The sequence below is a fragment of the Centruroides vittatus genome, unplaced genomic scaffold (genome assembly GCF_030686945.1).
Source record: "Centruroides vittatus isolate TY-2023 unplaced genomic scaffold, ASM3068694v2 contig_3131, whole genome shotgun sequence".
NCBI classification, from domain to species: Eukaryota; Metazoa; Arthropoda; class Arachnida; order Scorpiones; family Buthidae; genus Centruroides; species Centruroides vittatus.
Window position 1 is genome coordinate 109858 of NW_027122018.1, and position 26257 is coordinate 136114.

The 26257-nt window shown below is 30.7% G+C and overlaps 1 protein-coding gene across 2 annotated transcripts in view; it reads left to right on the forward strand.

Annotated features, from left to right (window-relative positions):
* LOC136973320 (uncharacterized) overlaps positions 1-26257 on the forward strand; it is a 46779-nt gene that overhangs the window by 14522 nt on the left and 6000 nt on the right. For both annotated transcript variants that reach the window (XM_067268052.1, XM_067268053.1), the window contains exon 2: positions 22826-22919. In XM_067268052.1, the coding sequence (XP_067124153.1) occupies positions 22826-22919 (94 nt within the window). The remainder of the gene's footprint in view (positions 1-22825; positions 22920-26257) is intronic.

A 26257-nucleotide genomic window follows, 5' to 3' on the forward strand; every position in this document is an offset into this window, starting at 1 on the left:
ATACAGTACTGTATGTAAAAACAAACACTATCTATAACTTGACTAAAATCTATGTATTCGACATCATTTCAATTACAAAACATCACTTAAAAAAGTGAGTAATTTTTGTTTGTTTGCTTTTTTATAACTTCTGTATCATTTCCCTTTTGAAAAATGCTAATTGAAACAATCTGACACAGCTAATATTTTCTTGTGATTTAGCCCATTTTATAATAGTTTCCATGCCTGTTATTGCTTTCTTGGTTGTTGGCGGTATATCAGCTATCCCACTGGCACTTTCTTCATCATCTGTTTCTTGACAATCTTCGTCACTGCAAATGGATTCGATAATCATTTCATCAGTCATATTCTGACAAATATCTTCTCTGGCATCCACATCTAACCAATCAGTCAAAGAATCATTAGTTATTTCTGGCTCATTCAATATTTCCCAGATACGAGAAATTTCAGCCTCAGTGAAGATATTATCTGAAGCTGAATCTGAATCTGTTATGGTTTGATTGAGATCAACTTGATTATTAGATTCATTTAATTTTTTCCAACAGTTTCTAATTGTCTATGATGTGATTGCCTGCCAGGCAAGTCCAATACTGTAAGACACGTCTTTGAGATCCATTTTTTTTTAAATATGTTGACGTCAATGTCTGATGCTAATAATGACTTCATCATTTCTCTTCGGTAATTTGTTTTCAAAGCATTAATGATGCCTTGTATAAGAGCAGTAGTATTTTCTGGAAGATTTATTACTTTTATTTTACCATCGTCAGACACAAGGTTATCAGCCGGTGGATGAGCTGGGCAATTATCTAAGAGAAGCAAAACTTTTGGATCTAGACTCAATCCTCTCGGAAATTTTCGCACGGAGGGAACAAAGGAATTGTGAAACCAGTCATGAAATATGTTAGAAGTCATTCAAGCTGTCATGCTGTTTTTATAAACAACTGGCAGAGATTTTATATTGGATGACTTGAAACATCGTGGGTTTTGACTTTTACCTATAATGAGTGGTGTCAACTTGTGATTACCAGCTTTATTTACACAAAATAAAGCTGTTATCCTTTCCTTGCTTAGTTTTAATCCAGCCTTTTGTGGGTTACTTTTTAGATCTAAGGTTTTACTTGGCAACATTCTGTAATATAATGTAGTCTCATCACAGTTATAAACTTGTGCATCAGTATACCCTTATTTCTTAATGGAAATTGTGAACTGTTTGAAAAATTCTGCAGTGCCTTCAATATCACTAGACTTTGCTTCACCAAAAATGGAAATCTGGAAGATGCCATGTCGTTTTTACCAACGCCACAACCAACCATCAGAAGCCTTAAAATTTCCTTCTGCTTTTAAGCTTACATGGAATTTTTCAGCCTGCAACATTAAAGCAGTTCCAGATATGGGAATACCTTCACTTCTTTTTTACACAAACCATGCATAGAGGCAATCGTCAACATTTTGATTTTTTCCAAGTCTTTTCTTTTTTCGAGTAAGCCCAGCATCTTGGTCAAGCTTATCAACAAATGATTTCAGTTTTGTTTCCTCTGCCATCCAACCCCTTACAGTTCCTTCAGGTATGCTGTATTCTCTTCTTATGTTTGCTTTCGAAACTCCGCTCTTTAGTTTAGCAATAATGTCAAGCTTTTCTTTTACTCATCATGCATACAATAATTAAACACTATTCAAAATACATGCAGGAACTCAATATATACACAATTACTCAATATGCAGTAACAATAAAATGCGCTACTCGCTAACGCCACACGACGTGTATAAACGTGTTTGAGCTTATCGCGTCGCAAACATTGCCCTTGCCATAAAGTGTGCAGTATAGCGAGCAGCGCTATAATGAAGGTCCACTGTATTGTTACTGATATAAACTGCTGGTAATTATGAACAATTTCATAATAATAATAATTAAAATTTTCTAGAAAGCAGGTTTATTTATTAAAAAGAAATGTGCAAGTGTATAAATCTTAATTCAGAAGTCCTTCCAGATCCTTAATAATAATTTTTATTTTCATCCAACTAGTTGTCAATTCATCTTCAAAACAAATTTTCGTAATTTAGAAAAAAAAGCACCTAATACTTATTTATAAGAAACTTGAGTTTAATTTCAAATTTATTTTGAAAGTAATTAATTTGTTCAATCTCTTGCAACACTATATTTTCCTTTCAGATTATGAGCATATGATTCTGAAGCTAGAATTGATCTATTTTGAAAATTTTTGAATTAGTAATTTTCATCAGTAATGGATCCAGAAATACCCAAAGGAATGAAATACTTAAAAATTAAAAAGTATTTCAATAAGTAATAAGTACTTTTTATTAATATGTGCATGATGATTGTATTGTAGAAGGTCTGATAAATCATATTTGCCAAAAGAACTTAAAACACTTCATGCCAAAATCACACACAAAAAGTAAAGAAAACGCAACTGACTTTAATTTCAGTTTAACTGAACAAAATTCGGACAAGTACTTCAACAATATTACTATCATTCTTAGGTGAAAGTTCTGACACTGAACACAAAAAACTCAATTGCTTTGAATCTTATAAATGGTATACATGTCACAAATTTGAAAGGATGACATTATTTAAACATTTATAAGAAAAATTTTATAACAGAACAAGAATAATTTTTTAAATTTTAAATATATTAAAACTTTTTACTATAATTGTAGAGAATGAATGATCTATTTAAATTTAATATTTTACACACTATTACTATTTTTAAAGATTTACTGATAATTACAGTGGAATTGGGGAAAAAATTGGCCAAAGGAGAATTAATTGCTGGTTATAGGTAATTACTTTTATTTATTGAATTCTACACCAGTAATATAGTGATTGTATGAAAAAATTTGGATTGGGTTAAAAGTTTTGAGTATGGAGATTTGGTTAAAAATAAAGATTTTGTACATTGATTTATTGGCAACTCATAATAAACTATCCATACAATATTTTTGTGAGTCTTCTTACGTAGAATCATTGTGTCAATGTAAACCTCTGTATATATTCTCTCAACACACCGGATTGTTAAAAAACAGTACTCACAATGAAGTCAATAACTGGTGCGAAAAATTTCCAAAATCAAACGTTTTCGACTCCCCTTCTGGGATCTTCATCAGGCTTATTTATGTTTTCTGTTAAAACCAGATTCAAAGGTTTTTTTAAAACTACAGCGTGCTTTGCTTCCAAATAATTCGTAAAAAGGAAGCAATTCACGAGCTGTTATGAAAAAATATAATCGGCCGATAGGATCGCGTCGAGTGCACATCATAAAATAACTTTTACTTATGAGTCTATTATTGCGTCATTCCCGATTAGTCCTCCAATAAGCATTGCCATGCTGTGGAGAGGTTTTTTTCTTCTTTAAAATTAATGCATCCTGCATTGTGATCTGCCTTAAAAATTTTGATCGCTTCTAATATTCTCAGATGCTCTTGATGTTGGGTGGTTCATATAATTTGTGTTTCTTCAAAAAACGGTATTATGTTAGGGTTCGTGGCATATGTGGACAAAGCTGTTGTATACTTGTTACGTGCGATGTCAGACTTGTGCTCTTTTATTCTAATATTTAATGGCCGCTTGGTGGAACTGATGTAAAGTAAATTCCTATCCCATCTTTCGTCTTTCAAAGGAATGCTATATACACCCGGGAGTGTAATTGGGTCAGAGCTGTCTTTCCCATTCCTTAATATATCATATATGGAAGGGTTTCTTCTGTATATAATCTTTAATCATTTTTTCTTAGCCATTGTGTTGTATACTCCTTTTAGCTGCAGGTTATATGATATCGGGATTTTCTTAGTGGTTTCCTCATTGCTATGCCTCTTAGGTTCTTCCTCAACTTCCGTAGTGTTTTGTTGTTGACTGTATCAGTGTATTTGGAAGCGAAGCATGCTGTAGTTTTAAGAAAACCTTTGAATCCGGTTTCAACGGAAAACATAAATAAGCCTGACGAAGATCCCAGAAGGAGAGTCGAAAACATTCGTTTTTTGGAAATTTTTTGCACCAGTTATTGGTTTCGTTGTGAGTACTGTTTTGTAAACCTCTGTGTTGTCCAGAAACTCGGAACACTTAACCAAATAGTAAATAAGATACTGAGAAATGATTTTCTTGAATTATGTCAGCTAGTCAAAGAAATTCATCAGCAATCAAATAAAACAAAAACAAAAGCAGGTTTAAATGTCAGTTACAGTATTTAATATTACACATATTGTATGGAAGCCACCATCCACTACCTACCATCATATGACACTATATTTTTTTTAGTCATACATGGTTCCTACACTTTATAGAGAGTATCTGATCAGTTTATTCGCATGATAAATGTTAATTATTTTATTTAACAGAAAATTAAAATTCTGGAGAGATTTTGAAAATACTGTATCAAACAAAACCCATTTGAGTTAAATGGTTTGACAAATTCAAGTTAATCAGTTTGATTTAACCCTATGCTACACATGAAAAAAATTAACACTGAGAACACTGTCTTTTCAACATTTAATGACAACAATGATGGACAATTTTTCCATATTAGAGAAGCCGAGCATTTTTCAGATATCACTGCTACATCAAAACAGTAATACAAAAACACACTATATAGGGCCCACAACTAGAAAGTTGATTAGCCACATATGGGAACATTGGGGAGACATGTGAGGACCCGAACGGGGGTCAACTGGGAGGTCCGAATGGAGGTGTTAACAAGATCTTAAAAATCTCCCTTTACAATGCAAAGGGACGAAATTAAAGATCTAAATTACACAATGGAAGTTTTTTTTGAAATATTTAAAACAATGGAAAGGAATAAAGTCGAGGAACGCGATGAGAGAGGAATCATATTCAGTCGTGACGTTGACCTCTCCTGCGCCCTCCATTGGGTTTCAAATTAGCACCAGGTGACAATGAGAAACCAATGGAGAGGTGACTTGGGGGAAACACATTATAAAACCATCGTTTTCAAGAACATTTTTAGGTTCTTGGATGCGTGAGTTTCCTCTCTTGGTCGTGTGTGCTCCCGAAACATTGGAAAAAAGGATCCTTTTTGGACCCGGAAGAAGCATCATCAATTGCTGTCTTCTAGCTATCTCCAGATCGTCAGTTTGCCTGGAGAGAAGCAGCCGAAGGACGTGCTATATGCCCCGGGGCCCATGGATATTTCACCGTCCATGTCGAACTACAAGTCACGTAGACACGAACTTTTGTCAAACTCTTTTTTTGGACAATTATTCTCGCGCTTTGTGTGGTTCTACCTCATCAAACAAGAGCAAATTGTAAGGAAATTTCTATGTTTATTAAATGGTTTTTGATGGTAACCTGTCTTAGTGAGTCCTGTATAAACCATTAACAAGGTAATATATAAAGTAGATCACTACTACTACAATTTAATCCTTTTCATATGGCAAAGTAATGCTAATCTAGATTCTGCGTAGTTGGCTATCTATGTAGCATTCAATTTATCATTATATTCAAATTTAAATATTGTAATCGTGTTCCATCTAGAATGAGCCAATGTTAAAAATTATTAATTTTATAACAACATTTGAACAATGTTCTTTTGCCATTTGCATGAAGAAAACATTTTTGAAATGGTCAAAAGTACTTGTGAAAACATTTTTTTTTTTTTTCATTAAACACAATCAACATTTTTCCCCACTTCCAGTGTAATTATCAGTAAATCTTTAAAAATAGTAAAATTCTAGTGTATAAAATGTAAATTTTAAATAGATCATTCATTCTCTACAATTATAGTTTAAATTTTAAATATATTAAAATTTTTTAAAAAGTTACTCTTGTTCTGTTATAAAATTTTTCTTATAAATGTTTAAATGTCATCCTTTCAAATTTGTAACATGTATAAGAAAAGACAGTATTCTCAGTGTTAATTTATTTCATGAACATTTCAACACGATTATATTATAATTTGTATAATTTATGATTGCACTGTATGTGAACATTTATTTATTTCAAAAAACAGCACACATCTGAACCTTGTAAGAATTTCCATGATATTTAATTCAAACACAAATGTTTTTGATCTGCACCTAAACATAAAGACCATATCAAGACACTGGAAGTGTCCTGATATGGTCGTTATGTTTAGGTTGTCGTATAATGGAAGCTTTGTCCAGATAGGCTTGAACGTCATTGTCCATGGCATACCTGGATAGGGCAGTGTTGTATTTTCTTTTATCAATTTCATCTCGAGAGCAGGAAGCTCTTGAGATATATAAATCACAAAAGAGAGGTCATTGCATTAATTTCAAGGAAGAGAGACAATTATCTTATGCCTGGTAATCTTTCTACCAACAGGAGCAGTAGAATTTAAAAATTATTTTTTAAAAAATTTAAAATATTCTTTTTAAATAAAATAGCAAAATAGGACAGAAAGGAAAAGGCAATGACAAAGCTTTTATCCTTTGTGAATACTCTGTATTTTACATTTATTAAATGTAAAATATTCTTGTTTATACATTTTTTCGAATGATCTTAAAAACGTTCCATTTCTGCTTTCCATTTTGTAACCTGAAGATGATCTCCTGTGCAGATCGAAAACGTTTGTGTTTGCATTAAATATCCTGGAAATTCTTACAAGGTTCAGATGTGTGCTGTTTTTTTGTGATAATATATTCCAAGCTTACTGTGTTTGAGCTATTTATTTATTTTATACACAGAAGGAAATGTGAGATGACAATTGATCTCCACTCTCTATTAACAATTAAAATGAAAACTCCATTAAAAACATGTAACATAACAGCTAAAACATGTAAAAAAGAATTAAAATTTTGGTTATTCTAATTTTGAAATAATGCAATATTATATAATATATAAGTAGTTAACACGTTGACTGCCACGTGACTTTTTAGGATTCTGTTGTAAAACGCCAACTTAATTTAATTATATTATATTATTAAAAACTCTAATCAGAGTATATAGTAATAATCAAATAGCATATAGAATGTGTTTTTCTTAAAATAAAGGTATTACGAATTATCTCGTAGTTGGCTTATGTAACAGAAAGCTCTTTGCTAAAGCCAAACTACGAGTTAATTCGTGCACAGACACGATTCGTCCTGTCACTTCGCTACAGCCAATCGGAGATGTGTGTCTAAATTCATTAGTAATAAATCGGATATAGAGGCGAGCACATCACATTTACGTCTTTTTTGAGTGTGTTATTTTTTATTTATTTTTATAATCAAATTATAAATATCCCAAAATGGATAAGAAAAGACCACTGACTAAAAAACAACTTGATTACTACACTAATCTAAGTGATTCAGAATCTGACAAAATTTTTGGTGAGGATGGGGGAGTTTATTTGGCAGCGAAATGGTCCTGTTACTGTATGTAAATGGAAAGACAAACGAGAAGTCCTTACCATTTCAAACATGCACGTTGTTGAAATGGTAGAGTTGTTCAATCGCAATGGAAAATGTTCGATGAAACCGAATATAATTCGAGATTATAATCATGGAATGTCTGGCATTGACGATCAGATCAAATGCTATCGTACTACACAGCTCTAAGAAAGACTATTAGATGGCCCAAAAAGGTTGCATTACATATTATAGAAATATATATACATAATGCGCACAAACTCTTTCAAAAAGCAACTTCTTCTAAAATAAAACTTATAAAGTTTAGAGAAGCATTCGTCAAAGCGTTGATCGGAGAAGAAATTCAACCAGTTTCAAAAAAAATTAAATTTCAGAAGCTCCACTATTTACAGAGTATCCCATCTACTCAGAAAAAACAACATCTGACAAAGCCATGTCGAATTTGTACCAAAGCTAAAAAACGCCGAGAAACGCGTTATTTTTGTCTAATCTGTCTTGAGAAGCCAGCCCTTTGCGTAGAAGATTGTTTTAAAAATTATCAGAAACAATAAAAATATCGTTTTGCTTTTGATTTTGAATAAACATTTTATAATATTTTCTGTTCGTTTAAATTTATATTTCTGTTTTATAAATTATCACAAACAATAAAAATATTGTTTTGCTTTCGATTTTGAATAAACTTTTTATGATCATATTTTCCGTTCATTTATTAATAAATGTTCTGTTCATGTAAGCCAAACTTGATTTTTTGTTCTTGCCCCTGAAGCTATCTATTCATATTTACACTGATATACTACGAATTACATCGTAGCTGCACAAATATGGCAAGGAAACAAACTACGATATAACTCGTAGGTGGCGTCCTAGGCAGAAACGGTAACTACGAGTCATCTCGTAGATGGCAGTCAACGTGTTAACTAGTAATACAGGTACTCCTCACTTTACGACCGAGTTCCGTTCCGACGACTACATCATTAAACGAATTGGTTGATAAGCGAGGAGCTTGCGCCGGGAATATAGAATCATTGTAAAATTATACAAATTATGCAACAAACTTCAAATTTATTCATAAAAAGACTATTATAGTACACTATTAGCCTATTATAGTATGCTTAGTGTGCATGTCACCATTCGCCACTAACCAACACTCAAGCTGAGAAAGGGGATTCCCTGAATTGCAGGTCGAAACTTGATTGGTTGTAAGTGCGAGTGGTCGTTAAGCAGATAGGTCGTAAAGTGAGGAGTACCGTAAATAACATTGTTATAAGAGTTAATAGAAGTGCTATGCAATACTAGATAATGAATGCATAAAGTTGCAATAAGATATTAAAGTAATAATAATACTAAACAGAAATATTTACTTATTTTAATTAGCATTTATAAGTGCTGTACTTAGTTTTGAGTAATGTGACTTTTTAATCACTCTCTATAAGTACATTTTTGTTGTAAATTTCATTTAATTTTATCTGCTTATATTGAATTAAATTGAGACACTTTTTTTTATAATTCTCAGCATAAAATAAGTCAAGAAATTATGTTGACTAGTTGTGCATTTATGGAATATTTACGGGATAATTTGTTGCGCTGAAATTTAAAAAAATAGTAGAACTATAAATTCCCACTGTCATTTATCCACCTGTCTTTCCTTAATCTCGAGAATGGCATTAGTTAGCTGAAAGATGAGACCAGATATGGAAACCTTGGGTAGGAGGCCCAATTAACTATATGCAAACTTTCAATGCAAGCTGAAAGTTGTGTTATTTCAATTCAAAAATTTCTCCTGAAAATAGTTAGATAGATGACTGGTACAACTCAATTGCTAAAGGAAAAGTATGATGTACAGGGGCAAGACATTGCTAATTTGAAGGTAGAGAGCATATACATTAAATTAAATAAATTAAAAATTATGATTGTTGCAATGTCGGGCTGCAGTTTTTAATGTCACAAAAAATAATTGCTTGTTTTATTTGAATTTTTATTTTTGCAGACTTTCAGAGTGCTACTCTTATGTAATTTCCAATTATACTGTATGTATACAGTTGTCTTTTAGTTCTAAGATATACCATATTTAATTCTAAGAAGCCTTAGTGTGGTCTGCCCAGATGCTTTTTTATTCCTATATTTGGAATTACATTTCCTGCATATGGAATTACACTATTACCACATACTTCTGAACTGTGTATGCAAATGGTTCTTTGATTATTCTGATACTAAATTGAATGATATATTCAAATGCTAGAATAAGTCATCTTGTGAAGTTTTTCTTGAAAGAGTTTTATTCAGTTGATGTTCACTAATGATGGCTGATGATGGCAGCTGAAGTTTGTTGTTAGAGAGATTAAATTGCTGGAGAAATTAAAGGTAGTATACTATATTAACTTGATTCTGAGTTGCACTGTATTATATATATCTTAGAATCAATGATGTCTTACTTTCATTTATTTAAACAACAATCAGAAGTCATTGCAAGAAGACTATGTGATGCATTAAGAAACAATTACAGACATTTTGGCTACATTGTTCAATAGTTTTATTGATTTATTATTAATTTTCTTTGATTTATTTAAGAAAAGTGAGAGAGAGAAGATATGTACACTTAAGAAACAAGATTTTGTGAATAAACATTTTACATCTGGAAGTTAAAATTGATTTGTAAACAGTGAAGTTAGGGTGCTAGTTGTCCACTATCTGACATTATCCAAGCAACAGTTTTTTTAGAATTTCTTTTTATGTTTTTAATATATATATTATATTTTATATAAGTGTACAATAAACACTTATTGTAAAATTTCATTACTTGTTTTTAGAAGTGAGAAAAGCAAACTAGCAAACTTTTATGATGCTCATGAAAGAGGTCAGCATATATATTGTTGCAGTGTAGACTCTCCAAAACATCAGCAGCAGTGAATGTGCTAATCATGTCAGTTTAGTCCTCTAAGTATCGTCTTTCACTAATATCTCCAAATTTCATTCCTTCATTACACAACCAGTTGGATTTTTTGAGCTGGAAAATTAAAATCATTGTGTATAGTTTGTCTTATTTAGTTAGTTCTCTCCCACTTGGATTCTTATAAATGGTTTTTGACAATTGTGATCACTTTTTATTCACCATAATGCAATTTTACTATCACTCGAAAGAAATATCAGATAGTTGTGCACTAAATTCAGCAAATGAAAAGACAGTCTAACACTTGTTGTTGTATTTCTAGTGGAGCTACTAAAGCAGTTAGTAGCTCCATTTTCAGTAAGTTAGGCATTTTTTAGGAGAGAGAGACTGGTTTTTGTCATAATCAGAGTAACATGACATTTTTCCTTCATCAAATCTTTTCAAATAAGTTACTGCTTTGTGTACTAGAAGACTTATCTCCAAAGATAGAAAGTGAGATTCATATCATATACCCAATATATTGTTGTTTTTGAATATTTCTCAAAAATGGAGTCTTTGAGAGCCATTGTTTCCATTCTCTAAGAAGCTAATCTTTAATTTCTTCATTCTATGAAATTTTTGAACAACATTTTACCACACAGTGAATGGAGCAATAAATTCTAGGAGGATCATAAATAGCAGCAAATGTTTATTGCTGCTATTTATGTCATTATTGCTCTCTTTGTATTTATTGGAGTAAATTTTTTTAGGATTACATAGGATTAAGTTAATTTAAACAGTGTTGCTATTTTAATTTCAAAGCATCTAATATTTTTGTATTAGTTGAACTTCCTACTTCATCATATGAGTAATTCCTTTTATATAATTAATATAACTGTATTAGATTGCCACTTGTTTAAGTTCTTTGCTTCATTTTTAAATATTACAATGACTTTCCATTTGTTCTTAGAGCTTTCTTTTCATCATCTACACTAGAAATAAAATTATCCATGTACATCTGTCTAATTTTGTCAATTATCTGGATATCTGGCCAGATACTCAAGTGGTTAAGGTGTCAGCATATTGCTCTAGAGACTGGAATGAATCCAGATAAGTCAAAAGGCTTTAGGAATTTTTTTGAGAGTAGTCCACTCCAGATATTTCAGGCCTGTCCCTCACCACCCAGCCTCCCCATTGTGGGCTAGGCCAGAATGGGCATCATAAAAAAAGGCCCTCTTGACACCCTCTCATCCACCAAGCAAAAAAATTGTCTGGATATATATTCTTATTAAAAGTTATTTCAATTTATTGTTTGTTAATATAATAGAACTTTATGTAAGTGGTTGCAATATGTTCAATTTTTTTCAGTTATGTGAAAAAAGACAATATGGCCACTTGCTGATCTATAAAAAGGTTTAATAATAGAATAATGTAATGTTCTATAATTAATATGGTATAATTGGTTACCTAAATTTATCACTGACACTTTAAACTTAGTGGTGATGATAAAACATTGAAATTACTGGCTGTTGGGCCAAAAGGTTTATTGTTTATTATGTCTAGAACAGAAGAAGAAAAGTTGGTTAAATCATCAGTGATTGTATAGCAGAGATTGATAGAACAACAGCTAAAGAGGAAAAATAAGAGAAATTCTTACATTAATGGAACAATAGAGTTAAGTTTTATCATAATTCAGTAAAACTAAATAATGCTGGAACAATTATTTTGTTGGCTCCAAAATGTTGATCAAAAAGGCAATGTTGCAGAAGACCAAAAATGGGCATATTTTTTATCATAGTACAAAAATGTTTGCTTTATTGCATCCATAAAGAAATTTCAAAAGAAAATTGTAGTGTAAAAGATATTCACAACATTGGAAGAAACAATAACTGACTTCATATTCTGTTGTTCTTAACACCTCAGAAATATAAGTCTACAGTAGAGTCAACCTTTTATTTGAGACTACTCATCTGTCTCATTATGCAAAAATGTTAAAAAAAAAATTCCATAGTGACAGCACAATTATAAAAGTATATTAATTAACTCTGCTGTAAAGACTGTTGTCTTCCTGAGGTGTTGAAAAGAACAAAATATGAAGGCAGTTGTTATTGTTTCTGATTTTGTGAATATTTTTATTTTATTTATTAAAATTATACTGCTTTGATAAGCTATTCACAAGTTTATTTTAAAGCAGAGATTTGTGCTTTGGCACACAGATATACATTTGAGAATTAAAATGAACCCAGGACCATGGGAATAGCTACAGGTTGCTTAGAAAACCGAGAATGAAGATTGTGAATATCCATATGCAGATAGTCTAATTAGAGATAGTTATCTTCCAAGATAAAATAATATACTGAAATGCTGAATTTCTTATTTCTTCACTGGATGAGGTTCCAAAATAGTAAAAGATTGAGCCTACAGAATGCATTATCTTAACAATGAAAGGAGATTTAAAAAATAACTTGTTACTAATTTGAAATATTTCTTAACTATAAAGTTGGTTCTTTCCAAAGAAGTCAGTTGAGGAACCAACAGTCTTTTTTCAAATACTAATCATATCCTAACTGGAATAAATCACAATCAAAACAATTGCATATTTAGACATTTTGCATCACTTGTAGAAGATAGGGAGTCTGATCTCAACTATCCATACTTTCGATAATACTGAAGTTTTGGTATCCAAGGGCAATGGGAGATTTATATGGCATATTTGAAGCCATACTACTAATAAATATAATGGATGTTAATCTCTTAAGCACTTACTTGTAGTTTTTACATTCAAATTTGCAACATAAGCTTCCTATCACTGTTAGATACCAAAGCTTCAATATTACTGAAAGTAGTTAAGACTAAGCTCCCAGGACACTGAGCATCTGTATGTTTATCAAAAACTGATTGGGCTTTAAATTTACATTAATTTTTTGTCCACAGACAAAAAAAAACATTGTGGATTCAGTGGAAGTATCATCATTCAAACAGTTTATCCAAGTTTTGGCAAATGGAAATGAATCCAATTTTTTTTTATACCAATTGAAGTGAATGGTCAGCTTATGGAATTAGACAAAGGAGCCACCAACTTTCATTAGTTAGGACACTTATATTAAATTATTGGTTCACAAGGAGGTAATTCTGTCAGAAAATTAAGTGCTTATGTCAGTATCCCAGTCCAAATGAAAGGACCCTACAGGTGATTGTCAAATACAAAAATGTTACCCAAACATTATCTTTGATAGTAACAAATAAAGATTAATAATTTATTTGGCATGGACTGATTCAATGCTCTCAATTTTAATTTTTATAACAATGTGTTTGTAACTTCTTAAGTTTAGTGATAATGCAGAGTATTGTGTGATTTTCAACTGGAGATTGTTTTTGTTTTATTTAGTTTCTGAAACTAATAATTTTTTTTTTAACTCCACCAAAACTGTTTGTCATTGTTAGGTAATATATTTGAAATAGAAGACTGATTTTAAATTTTGGATGCATGTAGAATATATTCAAAAATAGTTATTAGGTCTATTTACATTCTGTTCGTTATAATAATATATAATGTATATATTAAAACTAAACTTTTTTATATAAGATAATATAAATAATACCTTTTTAACAGTCCAGCAAAAAATGTTTAATTCGATAAAACGTTTTCGACCGATTTTTCTAAACTTTTTTATAAACATGAACAAAATCACATTTTTTCATTCTCATTTTTTTAGTACTTATAAATCATTTCTTAATGCATTGGAAAATAATGTATATCAAAGAAAGACTAATTTTATTAAAAAGAATAATTTGTAATAAACCAGTTTTATTTTTAATGACTAAAGAATCATTTGATGAGAAGGAACTTGCATTCTATAGAACAGTCGAATAAATGATTCCTTTTTTAATATAATTGTTTGTATTTTCTAGATGTAAAAAGTTCTCATTGCTTAATATACCGTAATTATTATGTCTATTTTTTAAATATAAATTAACGTATTGATTATTTTGCTCCCATTCTTTTGTAATTTCGTTTTTGATCAAATTTTGAATTATATAAGGTAACCATTTCATTGCTATTCCACCTTTTTATTTTTCTGTATTTTTTAGTGTTGAAATTGCTAGAACAAGAGATATGTCATTATCATAAAGTTTTCCAGTTCATTAGTAGTAATTTTTCAAAATAGTTGTTATATTTTATAATATAAAAAAAAAAAAACTAAACTTAAATTACACTAATAATCAAATGATAAAGTAAGTTATAGTCTGAGAATGAATCCAGCTTTATCATTTGATTATTTCTCTATATTGAAAATACACTGTACTTTTCTTTATTTTTACTTTAACTTTTATAGTTTGATATATAAATATATATATATTAATCTGAATATATTTATATTTACTTCTGTAGTAATTTAAATATACATTTTACAATAAATCTGATAGTATAAAATTACTTTATAATATAAACAAGTAAATTTGTATTTATAATTTTGGAATGACATTCATGTGATTTTTATTACTTCTAAAATATAAAATTTCAATAGAAATAATATTGTTTATTGAATTTTATTACTGCATTAAAAACATTTTTTGAAATGATTTTCATATTCGTAAAAGTTTTTTATATTAATATTTCCACAAATTAAATTTTATAAAGATTTCATTTCATTATTTCAAAAACATCATTTTTTCTGTCTGTCTGTCTTTCTGGAATGTGCTGCTGCTAGGAAAAGTTTCAAAAAGAAGGGTTGATATTGATTTTTCTTCAAGTGCCGAGATATTGATTACAGAATGTGCCATGAGATATTTAAAACAACTGCAGCTGCACTAATGCAGTTTTTATCTTTTCCATTTAAAGCAAATAGACAGATTGATATTTATAAATTTCTTATCAAGTTAATTTTAATTGCTTGCTCAGCTTTTTTTACTAATTAAAAATACATTAACAGATTATTAATAAATTTTTTTCATCTTATTAAATATTAATTAAAACCTGTAATTTCAGTTTTAATCATTTTTTCACTTTATCAGTTATTATTAAGGATTTAATTTAATTAAAAGCTTTAAAGATAATGTTCAAAGTATTTAGATAATTAGATAATTAAGAATAAGTTTTAAACTTAATGAAATTTCACTGTCTCTATTATAATTTTTAAAATATCTAAAATTTCTTGAAGTTTTTAATGTTTTGATAAACGAAAACTGATTTCTTAAATGCACGTGTCTGAAATTTATCTAAACAAATTGAGTTTTATGTATGAAAAAGTTTGACAAAACCATTAAAAGTCTATTTAATTCTTCAATGGTATGAAATTTTTAAGTTGATTTTTCAATTGAGCATATATAAAAAAAAATTGTGTAGTTTTAACTTTTAATTCATCAAAATGTAATATTTCTAATTCTTTAAATTAAATTCAAATTGACAATATAACATTTATTTTCATTATCATCAAAATAATACAAAATTAACTCTGCTTCATCACAGAATATTTAGGAAAAAGTATTATTAAAAAAACAAAAACCGTAATGTTTCCAGCAATAAAAACTATTTAATAATAATGTTTTCGACTGTTTTAAACAGCCATCATCAGTTACAACGAACTTAAACAAAAAAGAATTATTTAATTATTGCACTTCATTATTGCACTAATTATTGCAAATAGTGAGCGGTGCGTTGAAAGTTTTTTGCTCCTACGAGAGCTGCTCCCGGAGTCACCATTTGTCACTCCCTTCTCCATAGACGCCAAGACCACCATCGAAGCCAACGTCACAAGAGCAAACATCAACACCTGCACCTTTTACAAAATGGACGTGATATCTCTATACCCTTCCGTCCCCACCTTTGAAGCCGTAATGCTAGCCAATGCTATGCTCCTTAAGAAAGGTCTCACAGTTCAGCAGGTACTAGATATTCGTGAAGCGTTGATCTTCGTCACTGAAAACAATTATTTCTGCTTCAACCAGAAAATCTATCTCCAGAAACAGGGTGTCCCTATGGGCACCCCTCTCTCTGCAGTCTTGGCCGAGCTCGTCATGAGGGACGTGTAGCAAAAAACTTTCAACGCACCGCTCACTATTTGCTACCCTCTATTATACCTACGCTATGTTGACGACATCCTAGTAGTATGGAGAAATTCAGAGGAAGAATTCATCCGATTTATGCAGCGATTATCAAGCGTTTATCCCACCATCAAATTCACTTGGGAAAAGGAGCGGAACCAGACAACAACATTTCTGGATATGCGGATACAGAAATCGCCGGAAGGACCACGGTTTGCGGTATACCACAAGTCCGACATGATTCCCCACATCACTCCAGCTGACGCCTTCCAACCATCGCGGTATATCAATGTCACCATAGCAGCTCTCATCAGAAGGGCGATACTGCTTCCCTCATCGCAGGACCTAATAAACGATGAATTGGAAATCATACGAACGGCAGTACATCACGCTGGGTTTACAGGCGCCAAATTTACGCATGTACTGCATAGAGTGAACGACTCCATCCACCCGTTCACCACGCTACACAACAAAAAAGAAATGGCAATAGTACCATCAACATTACCATATCTAGGAGCACAGTCCATACTCATTAGCCGTATATTCCAGCGGTACGGCTTCGTGCTCCCCTTGACCCCTCTACCCAACCTACGCAGAAGCATATGCAACGACCGAGACAAAATCAGCGCATTAGAAAAATTGGGGGTCTACGCGGTGCCACTAGAAAATCCAACAACAGGAGAAATAGAGAAATATATAGGGGCAACAGCAAGAATGATCGCCTGCCGTATTGCGGAACACCAGGATGATATAAATAAAGGAAGGCAAACAACAGAGCTGACCAGAAAAGTTCTACAACAAGGTTACACTCCGCTTTGGTCAGAAACAGCGCTCCTAAAAAGCTCCAACAATAGAAAAATAATATTCATCTGGGAAGCGATCCTCACAATAACAGCAGAGGCATGCAACGTCCCCACCCTGGACTTGCCCGAAATTTGGGTCACACTTTACAAGCGCATAAACACTCAAACACGCCGACAAGCGCACACGTAGCGTGTGTGCTTTTCAGCGCATGCACCATCAATCGTGCCGATTTAAAATCTCCTTCGAACCGGCGAAGTTACCGAACGCTAAAAGAATACATTATTTTTAAAAATTCGCCAACGAAAATCTTCCGTTATCGGTTTGGAATGTTCAGCACGTGCCTCTTTCAAATTTGTTCTTTCCACATTCGCCTGAAGACGACGATCGTAATTTTTCGTCGAAAGTACTTGCAATAAAAAGAAGAATCTACGTTAACGCTGAACTCAGTGCTACTTATCAGAAGTATATGTAGTAATCTCATATTGTATCACATTTTGTGGCATAGAAGAAGCATTCTATTTCAACACAGAATATTTATAAAAAGTATTTAGTGAATTTAAGCCATGCTTTGGCATTGGATTCACCCCAAAATATTTTTACTGTATTTTTGTTAAAAAAATAAAATAAAACTAGAATACATACTCTTATTTATTGCAGAAAAAGTGGCATTTGAAAGAAGTCATTTTCAACTAAATTCACTGTTTATTGATAAAATATTCTAGATTAATACTTGCAAAATCTGCTTAGCTATATCAAAAACAAAATAAAACTTTACAATTAAAAGTCATGCATAATCATGAATGTCAGTATATGCATATCTAGCATACCAGTAACATAACATAACTTAAATGCTAGTTTATTTAAGAGTTGATATTATAGATGTTCTCAAATATAAAAATTTAGTTTTTTTTTCCAGTTTTAATGTGATTTTAAAATAGAGACCAGCTTGATGCATAAATTTAAAGTTTTATAAATTGGATTTTAAATAAATTGAGTTAGGAAAAGTTGAGTCCAAATCAAACTTAAGATAGAAATTCGAATTTATATAGATCAATGATGAATAATCTGCAGTCTGTGGGCTGCACATAGCATGTGAGGTCCTAATATACAGCCTTTAGAGCTTTGGCAATATAATTTTATTTTATTTTTTTTCTTCTTCTTCATTATGTAATCCTAATTAGGTTGGTATCTCTATAGAATTTATTAAATGAAAATGGTATTAAGAAAATTGCCAGGCTTTGCAACATGATCTATGATATACAGCAGGTGTGGCCAAACATTTAGCTTTTAGGGGCTACTTTTTCCATAAAATATAGTCTGCGGTCAACTATGGATATGGGCAAATAATTTTAAAATTTTAGAAGATAATTAAAGAAGTCATTATATCACCGATTTAAATTGCAAACCTCCACTTTTGGTCAAAAATTACATTTTCACACTATTAGAAAGAGAAAAACACCTTACATTGGCTATGAAACACCGCTATTATGCACCTATTTCATTGAAATCACGTGACAAGCAAAAAATTTATGCGTTTTAAGAAAGTTGTGCAAGATATGCTGAATATGAGTTAGCAGGTTTGCAATCTAAGCCTACGATATATTTTTTATTTTATGAATTCCAACAATATTTATTAAAATTTAAAAAAAAACAATGTCAAGAAATAAATACGAACAAAACAAATTTTAAGCATACAATTTTTATTTGGATGAAACCTGGCATTGCATAAGAGCAGCAAGTTTCTCAAAATTTGGCTCATATGAACTTAAAGCAATTCTTAAGCATGACTCTAAATGTAGATCCGTTATTTGTGATCGCTGTTTTGTTTTGATCGCATTCATATAAGAAAATGCGGATTCACATAAATATGTGGAGCCAAAGAAGGCATTGAAACGAGCAACAATTGTCCAAATATTTGGATATTTATCTTTGCTTATTAGTTTCCAAAAATTGCTATCTGAAACCATTGATTTTAGATTTATATCGCATTTAATATTTAGTATTTCTTCTTCTAATTCTGCTATATTTGTAGTATTAAGAAAATTGTGAAGTTTCTGAGCAAGACTTTCAATGTCGATGTCATTAAATGGGTAAGATAAAAAACAGGCAATATCTTCAAGTTCACTTAGTTTGAGAAATCTTCTATCAAATTCATTTAGAAGCATTCCAATAACATCAGCATATTTGTCGTAAGCAACAGTCTTGTTATTTTTAGATTCATCTGCCAGATTTTGATAGTGTTTTAAATCACGACGCTTTAGTTGCATTGCATGCATATTTAATTTTTCCTTAAATGACTTCAAAATGCTAATCATATGTATTATTGTTTTACCTTTACCCTGTAGTTGCTGATTTAATTGGTTTAATTTTTCAGTAACATCACAGAAAAAAGCAAGATCGAGAAGCCATTCTTGATCATTTAATTGCGGATATGAATCACCTTTAGATTGTAAATATGAGGTTATTTGTGGCAGAAGTTCTCTAAATCTTGCTAAAAATGTAGCACGACTTAACCATCTTACATCAGTATGAAGTAACAGTTCATTGTGTTCTTCACCGCATTCATTCAGCAAAGCGCGAAACTGACGACGTGACAAACTTTTAGATCTTATGGAATTTACAATTTTAAATGCAACATCCATAACATGATTGAATTTTAACACTTTTGAACATAATATTTGAGTATGTATGATACAATGATAGTCAATAAAATTTGGAATGTCATCATCACCTTTACACAAAGCAACGAAGCCACTTTTGTTGCCAATCATTGCTGGAGCCCCGTCAGTGGTTATTGATACCAACTTGCAGATTGGAAAATTTGTTCGTGCAATATAATTTTTAAATAAATCAAAGATATCTTGACCTCTTGTGCGATCATGCATTGGAATAATAGTTAATAATTCTTCTGTAACCAACATATCATCGAAAACCATTCGAATAAAAACACATAATTGTGCAGTACCGATATAGTCCGTAGATTCGTCAAACTGCAGTGATAATACAACGCATTTATTAATGTTTTCATGTAAAATGTCTTCAAGATTTCGGCTCATTCCTTCTGTTCTACGCATAACTGTATTTCGCGATAACGACATATTTTTGATTGATGTCATTATTTCAGATTTATTTTTAAAATTCTGAAACAATTCTTCTCCAGCTTTAATGAATGCCTCTTTCCACATTTCCCCATCTTGAAACGGTTTGTTGTGTTTAATCAAAGTTTCAGCAACTTTGAATGAAGCAATCGTAGCTGTCTTCGAATTTGTATTGTATTTTAAAAAACTATTTTGTTGTGCAGTTATTTGTGCCTTCAGTTGTTGCACTTTTGTTTTTCTTAACGCAGTGCCACGTGGATAATCTTCTTCGTAATTTTTATGATTTGTTAGATAATGTCTTTTAACGTTTTCTTTCTTAGACAAAGCTACTGTTGCATTGCAAATAAAACAGATACATTTATCTTTCATCATAGTAAAGAAATAATCTTCTTCCCATCTACTGTGATAATGATACGTTTTTTTCCGGCTTGTACTTGGATTATTCATTCTAAAATAATAGGGTTAAATATTATTTTAGAATTTACCTACTAAAGATATTATTACGGAATATTTAAAACAATAACTAACATACTTACTTCTGTTCGCTATCACTGACTGTCACTTCACTGGCTGTCACTTTACTATCTAACTCTGTAACACACACTGATACTGATATGCGCCCTGTCTATGTTCGCTACAGAGAAAAAGCAAGTTGAGACACGCGGCCACACAGCTACCAACTAGCGCCGACAGAGCGCGTTCAGTATTACTACATTGTTTATCTTATCAGGATAAATATAAACAGTATGTGTATGTTTCACAAATAATTTATTATTGTAAGATTAAATTATAGAATTAAGAATTTCAAACATTTATTTAAGTTAGAACAAATTGTTCAACTTTGGCTTCGCGGGCTACTTTTAAAGCCTTTGCGGTTGACCGGTCGACCGCGGTCGACTTGTTGGCCACCCCTGATATACAGGTACTGTAGGTACTTGGTCCGACATCTTTCTGAAGAATATTTTATTTTTCATACCCCAAAAATCCTTCTAAGAATATTAGAGAAAGGCTTCTTAAAGAAAACTGAACCCATTCATAAGGGAAGAACAGTTTGGGTTCAGAAAGGGAAGAGGCACTAGAGAAGCAATAGAAATGCTGATAACCATAGGAGAATGATACATTGTTTTTTAGATTTTGAGAAAGCATTTGACAAAATTGACTGGGAAAGGTTGATGGACATTTTGAGGAAGAAAGGAGTAGATTGGAAGGACAGGAGATTAATACTAAACTTTACAAATATCAGAGAGCAGTAGTTAAAGTAGATGATCAATACAGTGAGGAAATCAAGATTGAAAAGGATGTTAGGCAGGGGTGTTACTTCTCACCATTTCTTTTCAACATATACTTGGAAGAGATGATTATGGAGTATCTAGAGGAAGAGTAATGCATTAAAATTGGGGAATGACAGATTCAGTGCTTAAGGTATGGCAATTCTGGCAGAGAGGGAGGGTAAAATGAAAAAGATTCTGAGTGGGCTAGAGAGGGAGGTGTGATGCTTTCAAAATGAAAATTAATATTAGCAAAACCAAAGTGCTATGAATTGGAGAAAAGGAAAGAAAGGTCAACAACATCCATATAAATTGTGACAAAGTAGAGCAAGTAAATGGGTTTAGATACTTGGGTGTTTGGCTTGACTCCGAATGCAGAAGTGGGAAGAAATCAAGAGGAAAATTGAAATGATGAAAGAGGCATTTATCAAAATGAAAACAATTTTGTGTGGATATCTGAAATTAGAATTGAGAAAAAAACTGGTCAAATACTACATCTGGAGTGTTTTCCTCTATGATGCTGAAATTTGGACCTTGAGACAATGTGCCATTAGGAGAATAGAGACTCTAGAGATGTGGTGAAGAATAAAGAAAGTCAGATGGAGCGATAAGATGAGAAATGAGAAGTCCTAAGAAGAATGGGTGAAAAAGTACATATTAGAGACAATAAAGAGGTGAAAAGCTAATTGGATGGGTCACATGATTTGAGAAGAAGGCTTATGGAATGACATTATGGAAGGAATGGTTGCAGGCAAAAAGAAATGAGGGAGAAGGAGACTTAAAAGAGGGTTGTTATAAGAAGCTAAAACAACAGCACAGCTAGACTAGCATGAAAAGAAACTGGTGCTTACTGGACCTGCTAAAACCAGCAGAAAACTAAAGAAGAATTAGACTGGTATTTGTGATGATGAACATTCAAACTAAACTCAACAAGTAAAAAGATGAGAATAAACTATAATGTTACTAGTTTGCATATCATTAGTACATAGTATACTAGTGGTTACAGAGTATGTTGGTACTCAACAGGCTTAAAGCTTATAACTTCATAAGAGAAACTGCATGTGATTCACAGAAGCCTATGAAGTTCTGTTTGTGGCCTACATCTATAAAAAGTTGTTCATCGCTGATGTAGATCATCAACTCTATACATTTTATATCTGAAGTTAAACAAGTAATCTTGAAAAGTTTCACAAATTAAAATTTTCTTTTATTTACCGTTGTATAAAATATATTAATGTATGCTATTCATAATAATTTTATTAAATATAATAATTGCTTTTTAATGATACATTTGTATTTCTAACAAATGTAGTATTTGTAATACTACATTTGTTAATTTCAGATTGTTATATCTACTTGATCATTATAATAATAATTTTGTTGTTTAATTATTTTTTGAAAAGGTATCATGAACAACTACCTACAATCATTCACTCAAGGAAACAACCTCATATTACTCATGAAGAATTGATTCAAATAACAAAATGGAAACTAATAGTGAGTATTAATTTGACTATAAATAAATTTTTATGATTTTCTTCTATTTATCCATGTTTAATTAGTATGCTTAGTTATTATTTTGTACTGGATATAAAAGATATTGATGAAATCAGTATGAGATTTGAGTACCATTTTTCAAGTTAATTATTTGACAATCTATAACACATTTACTTCTGAGTGCTAAATAATTTTTGAATATTAACTATCAGTACAACTAAAAAAAAGCTATTTAATAATTGACAGTTTAATTTTATAAAATTTTAATTTAAAACTTTAAGTTCTACACATTAGCAAATAGAGATTTATTAATGTATAAAAGGAAAAAACAACTTTGTTGTAGGATACTGAGAACATTAACTAAAATTAAATTTATATATATTGACAAAAAATCCTTTCGTTATATGTACATTAGAGATTTTTAAATGATTATTACAAGTCTAAGTATTAAAAATTCCTTAATTATGTTTACTACATTTTATAATGGAGTAATGGAATGGAATTAATGGAGCAATATTTATTTTAGAAACAAATTCTTTTGACTTATTCATTCATTTTCAATGTTTACAATATTTGAGCAAATGAAGGAAGATTTGTCATTATTCTTTTTTTTTTTTTTTATATTTAAGTTGGAAATAGTATACATGATAAAACTGAGTGGAGATAAATAAATTTTCTTAATACTTTTAAATTCTTAATTTTTTTAAATACTATTCTTAAATAAAATCTGATAACATGCCAAAAATTGATTCTAATAGTTGAGATTTATGAAGAATTGTTTACCCTCTATAGTTTTAGAAATAAATCAACTAAATTTTTGAACTTTAATCACTTTGTTTATTTCATTATAATAATTAAAATCAAAGAATGTTATGAATTTGTAGATATTTTTTGTCTTTTTATATTAATACAAAGTTTTTCATTAATATATTATCTATTATAGAGCTACTAAGTCTACTCACTTTTGATGTAACATGTGAGGCATATTGAGTGACACTAGTTCTTTTCGGAGGTGAGGAAAATTTTCAGGCCTAAAACTTTCCAAGAACATACACACAATTTCCTCGAAAATTATTGCCCACAAAATAAAACAATTTACTAATGAATTAATAATTACCGTATTTTACGGACTATAAGACGCACTTTTTTCTTGGAAAAATTGCCTCCAAAATTCAGGTGCGTCTTATAGTCCGTAAAATATGGTATTACTATGTAGTTTAGGAAATTTAAATTAAATCTTATAAATAATTCTATAGGCTTACTTTGTGATTTGCCGTAAACACTAAACACACATTATTGTAAAACTTTTAATTAAAAGAACACATTAAACATGCTCTTTAAGCATAGTTCATCATCATAGGTTAACATATGCAATTATGTAAACTTGACATAATACATTGATTAATCCATTACATCATCAACTGCCATAAATAATCGGGCTATAAACGATTAAAGATTATAAATAAATTTGGCACTTGAGGTAGATGTTAGGTGCCAACTCTTATTAAATTTAATATAAATTTATTTAAATTATTATAATTATTAATTTTAATAAGAGATGGCGCCTAACGCCTACCTCAAGTGCCAAATTTATTTATAATCTTTAATCGTTTATAGCCCGATTATTTACGGCAGTTGATGATGTAATGGATTAATATTATCAGGTTTGATGAGTGTTTATTTGTACATTGATTAATAGAAATAAAATTGAAATCATCACTGATGCCACAAATGACCTATTTTTAGCATGAGATGATAATGGACTTTTTGACATCCAAAAACACACAATTGATTTATGACGACAATGGTCATGCAGTTTTTTCTGAAAAATTATTTAAGAAATGTAACAATTTTTTGCAGAAAGATAGTCAAAAAATTTTTTTTAAAGTTTGACTTTATCATTATTATTAATTATTTCTTTTTAATTCAATTATATTTTTATGTTTATGAATGCAAACTGATATTGTAACGAGAGTTCAAGACACCATAAAACCATTAAAAATATTTTAATGAACTATATTTTCAAATTTTTTAAATATTATCTTCCAATTTGAGACAAGCAAATCTTGAATGGAATGGATTTCAGAGTTTGAACCATACAAAAATTTCTGTGATGCAAAGTAATCTCATAGGAGCTGTTTGAGCATAGCAAAATGACATGTGACTTCAATGGACACAAGAATTAAAATAAAACAAATAACACAAAATAAAAATACACTGATGACACATGACATGATTTGTTACTATTCAATTAGTATGCTCCTGATCAAACTGCTATGGGACTTCTCAACACACTTCTAAATCTCTCACCCTTCCTTGTCTTAAACTGCCAATGCAATAAGAAGGTTTTATGATTTTAGCCACTTTCAAGTTACCTCTATTTTCGGCTCCAATGCATAAACAGCTATTGCCATGGCCATTTGCCATTCTTTGGACCAGTGTTCTTTGATTCTTGCCATAACTGATTATAATATTTCATCTACATACTCCATCTGTCCATCTGTTCAACCTTTTCTCAATTATTGGTATTTGGTTTACTCCTGACCTTTTCGTGGGGTTTATTTCACCTTTATTATTCTTCAAGAGATTATATATGGAAAGATTTTGTCTGAAATAAATTTGCTGGATATATGCTCTAGTGACTTCCATATGAATTTCTCTTAGGTATCTGTACAGCTTAACTTTCTATATGAGCTGACAGTCTCTGTTGTTTTCCTTTGCAGCTGTTGCTGTAATATTGATTTTCTATCACAAATTTTCCCAAGACTGTTTTAATTTCTCTCAAAACCCCATTTGAGCAGTTGGACATATTCTGCACTTATAGTTCTGTTATGATCCTTTTTGATAAAATGATGAGATGAATGTTGACAAACTTATTTTCTGTTCTCTTGTGTTGAGAGTTGTGTATTTTGTAGTGTTTTTAATTAATTGGTTTTTATATAAGACTAAATTGTGAAGTATACAATGCTCAAGATTACATTTTAGCTACAATACACAAATTCTGAATGTAAAAGACTAAAACACATTTTAAATATCAAAATAAGTGCATGCACAATAGCAAATAGTTATGATCTAAATTTATTATATTTATAATTATGTAAATGTTAGCATTAGTATTATACTTATATAAATTTAATAACATTAAATAACTTATTAAAAATATCATCACAGCTGAATAAAATAAATTTTACTTAAAAGTTTACCTAGATTTCATTGTCAGAAGCCACAAGATTTTGGGCTGTTCAGAACAACTTTAAATAATGTATTTCAAATCTAATAAATTTATGTCATTGTAATAATTTTGTATATTTTAATACTTTTATGTCTTCCAAAAGAGA